Source organism: Seriola aureovittata, chromosome 8 (genome assembly GCF_021018895.1).
Source record: "Seriola aureovittata isolate HTS-2021-v1 ecotype China chromosome 8, ASM2101889v1, whole genome shotgun sequence".
NCBI lineage: Eukaryota > Metazoa > Chordata > Actinopteri > Carangiformes > Carangidae > Seriola > Seriola aureovittata.
Window position 1 is genome coordinate 19,355,588 of NC_079371.1, and position 11,452 is coordinate 19,367,039.

At 39.3% G+C, this 11,452-nt stretch overlaps 1 protein-coding gene across 2 annotated transcripts; it reads left to right on the forward strand.

The window, feature by feature from the left end:
* Nucleotides 1-1,520: 1,520 nt before the first annotated feature.
* On the forward strand, nucleotides 1,521-11,104 carry dctn4 (dynactin 4). 2 transcript variants are annotated; one of them, XM_056383261.1, is made up of 14 exons: nucleotides 1,521-1,714; nucleotides 2,424-2,494; nucleotides 2,645-2,823; nucleotides 3,058-3,101; nucleotides 3,650-3,757; nucleotides 4,530-4,550; nucleotides 5,103-5,176; nucleotides 6,107-6,219; nucleotides 6,316-6,425; nucleotides 6,525-6,598; nucleotides 7,218-7,272; nucleotides 8,057-8,164; nucleotides 9,450-9,547; nucleotides 9,634-11,104. In XM_056383261.1, exons 1-14 carry the CDS (start codon nucleotides 1,580-1,582, stop codon nucleotides 9,851-9,853), a joined length of 1,410 nt encoding a protein of 469 aa, XP_056239236.1. In that variant the 5' UTR covers nucleotides 1,521-1,579; the 3' UTR covers nucleotides 9,854-11,104. The 2 variants fall into 2 exon arrangements, with proteins under 2 accessions (XP_056239236.1, XP_056239237.1); XM_056383262.1 differs by lacking the exon at nucleotides 4,530-4,550.
* Nucleotides 11,105-11,452: the final 348 nt, after the last annotated feature.

The following is an 11,452-nucleotide window of genomic DNA, read 5'->3' on the forward strand; positions in this document are numbered from 1 at the left end:
CCCCCGTTGACTTGGTGTCTGTGTGTGTCTGTCACTGAGCATACCTGAAGCTTAACCTACTGTGAACATTCATAAACAGCATTCAGCTAGGCTTGACTAAACTGTAATGAATACAAGATGTTATGCGTCACCTTTCCTGTAAAGAGGAGAAATACTGTTGGTTTAATTTTTATTCATGGATCATTTCACCCCTCTGAGATCAGCTGTTGCCATGGTGAGCTGGTACTTGGCCATAAGCCCTGTGGGTGGTTGACAGGCCTCTTTCCAGTCCTGTTAGAGCCTCTTATTGACTACATTTTACAGTGCCAAGATCTATATTTTCCGGCTAAGGTTCAGTCTATTTGCTGCAAGGTGATATAAAAATTGGAAATGAAAAAATGATGTGCTAATATGCTAGGCTGTGCAAGCAAGCAAAAATAAGTTTATTTTGAACCTATTTCAGAGTGTCTGAATTTTGTCAGTAACTGTATTTCACTGTAGTCTTTGTATTACCATATTCTTCAGAGCCACACATTGTCTGTGCATGTGCTCAGTTTGAATATATACTTTTATATTAGCTTCCCCAGCTGATCTAATGTAAATCATGTGATGAGCTGACTGGCAATAACCTCTGGATTGCAGGAACTGGTTCACATGCATCACTGTATCCTGCAAAAATTGAAAACATCTTCTTGTTTTTTGTAATACTGTAGTGTTTAGTTTAAATGTATGAATTTGTTGAGTCTCCTTGTAGGTAAAAAAATTCTCAAATTGAATTCACAAATGGTATAACCTTAAGTTGAGTCACAAGCCCTGGAACTGCAGTAAATATTGGAAAAATAATTCCCAGGATTCTGTAAAAGAAGCAATGACAATTTTCATCAAATCTGAGTATGATTAAGAACTCTAAGATCCAATTGTAACTGTCTTTTACACTTCCTTTTTTTTTTTTTACTTGGATTTGCACAAATTGTACATGCTGTGGGCATGGATGGATCATAAGACAGAAAGAAACATTAGCAGAGAAGCTTTATAAGATACTAAACTATCTTTATTATCTTTATTTATTATTTGGATTGACACAAATTATGATCAGACTGCTTTCAAAAGCTTCTGGCTACAACAGAACCTTCCTTTCCACAAATTAAAAAAATTCTTTAGGATAAGCTACTATACAAAATATCATAGGAAACTGGCAACTGAAACTTGTGATGCTGGTTATATTTTCTTAAGTGGGACTATTTTGCTATAAACCATGCTGAAGTTGCTTTACAAAATGTTATGTTGGCATACTGCAGCCTCTGTATGCACTATGGAGCTATGTAGCATAAGGTGGGTTCATCCCTGTCTTTCACTGAGCTCCTTTCTTCTATCTGTCTAAGCTTAAAAACGGTCACTTCAAACAGAGGCTCTGGCTTTAGGGGCTCCATGACCCCTTTGGTCCGTGGGTCTGTGCCATTTCACTGTCGACATGCAGTTCCAATGTTCACCACACGAGGTCGACATTGAGCACACTTTCCTCAGACGCCAAACCGAACAGCAGTGACATCAACACCGGCAGTGCTGACTGAGCCCTCGGATTCAGCTGCACAGCTCAGAGATGGCGTCCCTTCTGCAGCCGGATAGAGTTGTCTATCTGGTTCGTGGAGAGAAAAGGATCAGAGCCCCTTTATCTCAACTTTATTTCTGTCGCTACTGTAGTGAGCTACGATCTCTGGAATGTGTGTCTCACGAGGTACGTTAACGTTTTCCCTTACTGCGCTCTGGTTATGTCGAGCTAGCTGTTAGCTTCATTTAGTCGGCAGCTACATTGTTGTTAGCCGGCTAGCTAGTAGCTTTGACAGGTGGGCGGTATTTGCTCAAGCATCTTGCGCATTCTATTGGTAAGCTGGTTGTCAATCACGGCAGTCTCCTCATCTCATTGGCTGTAGGAGACGGTTGAACTTCCGTTTGAGTTAGCATTATGCACAGAACAGGCTAACGCTGTTTAGCACTTGCCATTCTTCGAGTTTAACGTCAAACTGTCCAGCTAGTTGATATTTAAAGATTATGAATGGTACATCCGAAAGGGAAAGCAATTTGTGTTGACTCTGGGCCACCTCAGCTAACGTCCTCGCCGTCAAAAAGCAGCCTGATAACGTGGCTCACAGTTATGGACACCACACCCAGAGTGATACAGATTTTTCATCAGTACACACACATTAAAAGTCTGAGGTTTTTCTTTGTGAACATGTGACGCTTCATATGAGACACCATGAAAAGTATATTCCCTCTCTATCTTAAATAAATGTCAACCGTATACATTTGATATTGTTCTGTTTACGTTGCATTTATCAAAACTCTGTGACAATTCAGCAATTAGGAAGCCAGTGCAAAACACAGTTTAAGATGTGGATGCAGAGTTTGGCTGACAACTGTCTTGCACCCCTGTTTCTGGTGATCAGGTGGACTCCCACTATTGTCCAAGCTGTCTGGAGAACATGCCATCTGCAGAGGCTAAACTTAAAAAGAACAGGTAAGACTTTTGTGCAGATACATAGAGAAAGCTACATATCAATACAGCACTCATTTAGATCACTTTGTATTTATCTGGTGACCTTACATCTTATTTATGTCACTGATACCCTTTTTTTCCATTCCTTACTATCTGTGTGCTCTACTGTAGGTGTGCAAATTGTTTTGACTGCCCATGTTGCATGCACACACTGTCCACTCGGGCCACCAACATCCCATCTCCTTTGCCTGATGATCCTACCAAGACGGCCATGAAGAAGGCCTACTATCTGGCCTGTGGCTTCTGTCGCTGGACCTCCAGGGATGTGGGAATGGCTGACAAATCAGTTGGTGGGTACTGTATAATGTTGACATATTAATGTGGTCAGAATTATTTTAAAAATGAACCTTCAGTAGGCATAAAAACCATCAACAGTGCCAAAACACTACCTTGTGTTAAAGGTCTGTTGTAATTCAGGAGCTGCTCATTAGTTTAGCTCATAAAAAAAGGTGTTTTGGTTTGTATTTGTTCCCTATGACTGTCTTAAATCTAATGTTTGGTGTTTTTTTTTTTGTTCACTGCAGCCAGTGGTGGATGGCAGGAACCAGAGAATCCTCATACTCAGCGGGTAGGTTTTCCCCTCTGGTAATATAAATTCTCTCGAGTTGCTCACATGTTTCCTGATCATGCATTGCTTGTTTTTGAATAGATGTATCTCAGAATAAGCGACACCCACAGATAGCAAAAGCAGAGTAAGTGGCTGCTGAGTTGCTTAGGCCACAAATGTGGCACAAATAAGTTATAAAAGTGCCCTTTTATTTCTTTGTAACTTAAGTGGTTGTTAAAGCAAATTACCTTCTATTATTGTACCAAATGTTTCTTTCAGTGATTGTCATTGTAGGTGATTAGTATTTTGCACTTTTCCACATTGCACAAGTTAAGTTAAAATCTGTTTACCAACTGTTTTGAAGACATCACCATTTTTACTTGTAATTCCCTCCTGGATTATTGTGTTACTTAAAAGGTCCTCACATTCATAGATATAAAATCACCATACACTGTCATATTTTATAGTTCTCTTCTAAGAGCTAACTCCTCATGATTTTTGTCTTATCAAAAAAAAGTACATAAAGAATTGATTACCGGTTTCTGGATTTAATTTTTTTTTGCCTACAGATCAACAAGCTGATTGAGTATTACCAGCAGCTGGCCCACCGAGAGAAGCAGGAGAGAGATAGGAAGAAGTTGGCCAGGAGACGACAGTGCATGCCTCTGGCGTTCTCGGTACTCTGCTCCAGTTCAAAAATCCATATCGTCTTCATAACCTTCTACAAATGTCAAACAGTTGTTGTCTCAGTGTAATTTGTTATGAAATGTGTAGGTACTGTTGGAAAGCATAGATCAACAATTTTTCAAGATTAATTTGAATATTACCAAGGGTGTACTGCCAATGAGTGTATATGTGTCCTTAAGGATGTTATATGATTAGCACACCTATAACCAAAACAGGAGGGAACAATTAGCTGTATCGGCTGCTGTAATTTTGGTTGAAGTGCAAGTTTCACACCATGTCCATACTTTGGTGGATCAATATGAACATGCTGTTTATATATTGAACAACATAAACATTTTCAAGTTGCTTTCAAAAAGTTCGCTTGTCCACATTGAAATTTCAGAACAACAGAAAAAAGGCCAGCTTAGTGTGTCTGAAAGGCCAGAATGGAATAGAAAAGGCACACAAATTTAGTCACCCTGGTGTGGACATGATCTTCATGCTTCTTGAGCTTGTTGGCACCTTTTACACCTCCTTGCATTCTGCTTTTACAATAATCAATATTCAATATTGCAAACCAGTCTCTCTGTGCTGTATCAGTACCATTTAAAACACCTAAGCTGTGATGTCCTGCTGTTTTTCTCCATCAATGATGCAATTCTATTGCTGTTGCATGTCACTAAATGCCACTAATGTTTGCTGAATCGCTTTGGTTTCACCTGGTTCTTAATTCTCTCTTTTTTCTTTGCTTATGCACTCTGATATTTTGGTTTTACCCCCCAGCAACACACTATTCATGTGGTGGTGAGTTGTATTTTTCACAACTTGGGTAGTCTCATCTTTACAGTAGAACTGTCTTCTTGTTATATCTGTTCCTGTCTAATCTGTTGCTAAGTGACCTCACAGATCACATGAATGTCTCCTTGGGTAAATGAGAGTGAGACCCACACAATGGGAGCCTTCATGTTGGTTAGAGGGAGAGAAGAAATACAAGATTGTGTAACCAGATCAAAATATTTGCCATACTCATTAAGTCCTGAGCTCTCAGTCTGTCAGAGTTGATTCTCTCCCACTATCCTGGGCAGAAAGGCTCCTGTTATTGTCTCTTACCACAAGACAGATCAAATTGTATCTGCTTAATTATTGTTGTTGTTGTTTTCTTAATGTAAAATACCATTTCTTTGCATTTTTGTGTCTAAAAGTTCTCCTATTCGGGTTAAGAGTTTGTGTTAAAAGTAGTCATGTAGAAAAATAGCTGTAGCTGCAGATTGGGTAATTTCATAAATGGTCTTCAGTCCTCTTTAATTTTGAGTTGTCAATATGCCTAATCTGTTCCCCCCCCCCACATTCGCTCAGGAAAAATATGGCCTTGGAACCAGACTGCAGAGGCAGAGGTCTGGAGCTCCTATATCAAGCCTGGCGGGCCTTTCGTGAGTGGTCTTTTGTCATATAATGGGACTTACTGCTTCTTCCACACACACAACTTTTTTTTCCTGGTAAAACTTGTGTATATTTAAAAGACAACTCCCCTGGGTTTATGTGTTACAGCTCATTAACTACACATTGTGTATGTATATATTATTGGTGACTTAGATGAATTGACTTCTAACCTTCCAGCACCCATTGTTTCATTAATTTCAGTATGTCAGAAAAATCAATTTGCAGAGCCTTGAGACTTGGCTTGAGATACATATGTAATCCATCACAGTCAACAGTTCGTCTCCCTTATTTTTTCTCAAAGTTACATCATCACCTTTTAGTGATATGGTTGCTACCAGGGATCATTTTTAAATCTCTTTACTGGAATGTATTCAAGGACCCTACTTAAAATCTGAAAATGTTTAATTAACACTGGAATGACAAAAGTATGCTGTCAGATCCGAGAGACAAATGTAAATCAGGAAAGGACACCATGTAAACAATGATGCAAATATTGATATCTTTTGCTTTAGAAGGTTGGTGTTCAGCCATCGAGTATAAAATCTTGGATGTCAAAGCGTCCTTGAAGGCACCATCACTGAGTTCTCAAAAGTCTATTTTCCCATGCAACTTTAATGTTTCTTTGACAAAAAAATTATAATATAGCTGCTGAACTGTTAACTTGATTACCTACCTCAAGTATGTTTCAAGTCTTTCCTTTGAAAATGCTCAGTGGCAATTTGCTGTAAGATAAAGCTGTAGTTAGTGAGAGTGAGTCAATGTGCTATAACCCCCCAAAACAACCTGTGCTATTGGTTGGAATGTATATGTGGGCTAAGTGTTCTAATGTGAGTAAATCTCAGCTTTCAGTTTACATTAAATACCATCATTATAAGAGATACAACAGGTTGTTGACAGCAGTATTTGTGTAACTCTACTAGCCTTAAAGAGGGTGAGGACCAGAAGGAGATCACCATTGAACCTGCCCAGGCCCTTGATGAAGTGGAGCCCCTGCCTGAAGATTGTTATACCAGGCCCATCAGTTTACCGGAGGGTAAGATCTCTGTTCAGAACTTTTTAAACAATAATTATAACGTATGTCTCTCTGATTGAGGTTAAGTTGAATCTGTGCTTTGCTGTTCCCTCTTAGTAACCACGCTGCGCCAGCGGCTTCTGCAGCCTGACTTCCAGCCTGCGGGGGCGTCTCAGCTCCACCCCAGACACAAACACCTTCTGATGAAGCGCTCACTGCGCTGCAGGGTCAGTACCACTTCAGAGTTTTACTCCTCTGTATCAGTCAAAGGTTGTTGCTTTTATGTATCACATTTAGATAACAATGTTCTTCATTTCCTCCACCAGAAATGTGAGCACAACTTGAGCAAGCCAGAGTTTAATCCAACTTCAATCAAGTTTAAAATTCAGCTTGTCGCTGTGTGAGTATTGGTCATCATGTCTAAAACACATGTTTCCACTATGTTATTGAACACAGTTTTTCATTTAATTAAAAATCTAAATCTGCTCCAAGGCTGGTGTAGTTTAATTAGATTAGCACATGGTTAGGAAATTGTTTATGCACATGAAGTTTAATATTAAACACATTTTGTTATTTTAAAATGGCTTTTACATGAGCTTTCATTTCTTTTGCTACATGAGCCATTGTCTCTATAAACTGTAATGTGGTAATCCATACAAGTAGCATGATAATGTTTGAAGGAGTAGCTTGAATAGTTGCTTTTTTTTAACCAGCACAAGCAAAAATGGCATGAATCACCAAAGATAGCATCAATTTTCAAAGGTCTAGAGTGAGTGTTGCTTTTTTTCCCCCTTCAAACGTGAGTTTTCACTGTACTTAATATTTTTACTGTTTTGCTTTTCCTTTGCTGTGGTGAATTTGACTGATGCTACCTTTACTTGAATTTTCAGTTGTAGTAAAGACAAAGCTATTGTTTTCAATTCAGCTTTTGATGAATGTAATTTGAATGTACATGTTGAGTGCTGCAAATATGTTTGACTGTTACAGTGCATTGATTGGCCTTCTGTGCATTTCCACAGGAGTTATATCCCTGAAGTGAGAATTATGTCCATTCCAAATCTCCGATACATGAAGGTCAGTGTGTGCACTGGTTCTTGTATAAAGAGCATATCTTTCACATGTTTTATAATAATAATAATAATACATTTTATTTAAAGGCGCCTTTCTTGGCACTCAAGGACACCGTTTTATACATTATATTCATAATCTTAACCCTTAACCTTGAATGTGTGACATGCATGTCTCAATTTTTATTGTCCTGCAGTAAAATTAACTCTGCAGCCCAGGTGTAAACCTACCACTTTATACCAGACATGAATAGGACTGTATTAACTGCTGTAGAGACTGTCATTTAAATAACAGGCTTATACAAAACGAGACAATAGTCAAAGAATACACAAGCAATTAACTAGTAAAACCAATATAACAAAATTACACCAGGAACAAGATGATAAAAGTTCAATTACATAAAATGCAGGCATCAGTATGCGAGTCTATGCAGGTGAGAGTAAGTAGCTTTAATTTAAGACTGGGATGCGAATCAGATGAGAGGGATTGCAGCGCTTAATACTTGTTATGAGCAACAGTGTGATGCCAAGAGATTGATGCACTTGTACTACAGACAGTCTGGAGAGCATTTAGCCTTCCTAAGAAGCTGCTTGTTACAAACATCCCTGATCATCCCTCCTTCCAAGAATCCCCTGGTCCCCAGACATTTACTGAGGTATTAAGACTGCCCTTTGTTAATGGTCAAAAGAAGACCTGAGTGTTACTTTAAGCACTGCATAGCCATTTAAGGGAACTCAGCCAGTGTTGAAAGGATTTGACTTGAGTCTTTTTTTCAACTCTGTCTATTTAGGAGAGCCAAGTACTGCTGACTCTGACCAACCCAGTGGAGAACATCACCCATGTCACATTGGCTGCTTGTGAGGAGGAAGATCCTGATGACATCAACAGTACTGCCAAGGTATTTGTCTATAGATTCCATAACCTGTCAGGACTGTGGGTCTGTCAGCTCGGTTGGGAGTACGTCTGCCCCACTTGGTGGCCAGACATCAATGAATGGACCTTGAACTGCTGAAAAGAGCATCCTTTCTTTCTTCTTGAATAATACGAGGAATTGGCGCAATTACAGATTGTGGCAGTTGTTCACCATCTGCCTTTTCTTGAATATTACCATGTTATAGTATTACTGCAATGGTATCAGTGAGCTTCAGAGAGTGCAGGGTGGTCAGCTCCTTCATACTGCCAGTTACTTAAGGAATATTTATCCTTCACATCATCTCATATGCATAGCAGTTGGGTTTTTACCTCCATCTGTCAGCTGTCACACGCACAGCTAAAAGTGCCGTGTTCCTGTGGAAAAATTTACGCTGAGTTGCCAGCAGCTGCTGCGAGGACCTCAGTGACTACAGGCTGTTTGTCTTGGCCTCTTTAGTGATGAAGTCATGGGCCAGGCTGGGCAAGGAAGTGCTCCTGGCCAAAACAGAGCATCTTCATGACCCATTTCCATTCACATTACGGCCAAACAAAATGTGCAGTCCTGTCATTCTGCTTGATCTGATATTCAAACACCTGGAGGGCAGAGTGAACCACATCGAGACACGCTCAGTTGATTTCATCAAACCGCTGTTCCTGCGACTGGGTTCGCTCACCTTGTACACATACATTATTTATTTCTTCAGCACATTCTGTAGGTTTGTTGATGACCGTGTGGGTACATTGGTTTTACCAGTTCATGTGACTCGAATCATTTTTTGTCTGCACATGCGACACAGAAATTGAAGCGATTATTGAGTATTAACAATATGGACAAAGTTGTTATAACTGATGGATAGAACAACTGTCATCCATAGAGCCCCAAGCTCAAAAGATTGTATCTTTTTTTAGATTTGAAAGTATTGTACTGTACTGTACTGTAGGCCTGTAATATAAAAAGAACCTAACCTTGGTTCATGCTACCATACCATAACGTTATTGATGTTTTTTATGCTGTGCAAAAAATTTAAAGGAAAGGAAAATTAAAATTTTGGGTGACCCATAGTAGTGTTCAAATTTCATCACTACCTTGGTTCATTTCAAAACTTAACAAGTCTTAAAATTAGAGAACTGTTTTTAGCTCTGTACCATTAATCAGATATCAAGACACATTGTAAATCTGCATTAGCAAGTGGAAAAGGCACATTCAGAATCTCGCCCACCCCTCACATATTCTGAAAATCCCTGTATGTTACAACTGTATTTTTGTTTAGGTTATAGTACCCAGCAAGGAACTGGTCTTGGCAGGAAAAGATGCTGCTGCAGAGTACGACGAACTGGCTGAACCTCAGGACTTCCAGGATGACCCAGAGTAAGTTATACGCACACGCACACATAAACACACAGAGAATTAATAGTGTGAGGTAACTCCTAACCTGATCTCTGTCCTCTCCACAGTGTTGTTGCCTTCAGGAAATCCAACAAGATTGGTTTCTTTATCAAAGTGATCCCTCAGAAAGAAGAGGATGCGGACGTCACTGTTTCAGTTAAGATCAGACATGACTTCCGCAACCTCGCAGCTCCCATCAGGCAGAGCGAGGAGGGAGCCGACAACACCACCGAGGCCATTTGGCTCACGCACCATGTGGAGCTGAGGCTGGGACCCCTCGCTCCCTGATCACGAATACACTGTTTACTCTCAGACAGTCCCAGAGTCATAGTGTTGGCTTCTTTGAACTAATTTCTCTCAACTGTGGGATTTATTTAATTAAAAATGATTTCTGATTCTGCTTATTGATGTGTGAGAACGATTTAGAGATGTACTTGACATACAACTGTTTTCAGGATGTTTTGTTTTAGCTCTAGTTGCATATTCAGATACATTGTGGAACATACAGTGATTGAATGATAGCCCCCTGTGCTGCCCACTTTATAAAACTATATGAAACCATGGCTAACTGCAGACCAACCGATACATGCATCGAGTTTAACTTGGCTTCATGATGTTTTGTTTTTTTCATTGTTGCTAAATGCAGTGCCAAAAACATGACAATATGCTGTATTTCACTGCATTACTATCCTCCTCAGCTTAGGCACTGTTCCATCTATCAGTAAAAAGCACTTACAGGAAACAAAATCTTATATTTACAGTACATATAATCACTTATTAAAAACATCAAGTTGTTTTGATTGAAAATGCCACATTTGCTGTTGCTGGAATTTGAGAAAGGATTTTTCACAATGTTACATACAGTGTTTTCTCCCAGCCTGTCTCCACACTTAAATTATATTTTGTTTTATTAAATGTATTAGTGGGTTATGTTCAAAGATGAGAGTGAGTGGTTATGCGTTAATATAACACTGAGATTATAGAAACGGAGTGGAGTCCATGAGCAGAATCAGAAACCATAACTGAGAACAATCTGAACAATTCCCAACTGTGCGGCACACACACACCTCTGCGCTTCTAGCTTGTGTATTCTTGTCAACATCCTTTTCTGCAGACAATAGTAAGGTATTAACTCGCATGCTTCAAATATAGTAAATATCACATACGTTAGACAATGTCATCCCAGTTACTGATCCTGTACTGTTTTCTTATCAAAAAGGTTCTTGGTCGCAGGTGATACTTGCCCATCATTTTACTATTGTCTGAAGTCGCACAGTAACTGTTATTGGCACTAAGGAGAGGATGTATAGTACACTCTGTAAATTACACAAAGTGTTATCAGTTTTAATGTGTTGAGACACTATCATTTTACCTGGTTTAAAAATGTATCTTTTTGGTTTGTAGACATCACTGAGCTCCCTGTCAGTGTTGTTTAGTAAGCTGCTGTTCTGTTTGGTCTGTGTGTAAACTTAGTAAAAACAGAGCCTCACAACACAGTTAATCTTCTGTACTGGCTAATAAAATAATGTAATACTGTAACAGACCTCTTGACTGATTTTCATGTAGAGCTGACATGACTTTTAAAGCAGTCAGGTTTTTGTTTGTCGTGAATTGTGGTTATCTGAACTGTGTGACGTGTGCACTCGTGTACTTTGTGCTATGTTCATTGTCACCACAGGATGGCACCATAGGCAAACAGTTTTTTGATAGTTGATACTTAGAGCATACAGGGACATGCGCTCTTCATTGTGATCTTGAATAAATTTACAAGCTGAAACAGAACATCTGATAATAGTAATGTGTTTGACTGCGAAAGCACAAGGCGCGCTGATCCAGACAACCATTTCAACAGAAATCCAAGCAAAGCTGGATCTTTTTTTTTTTTTT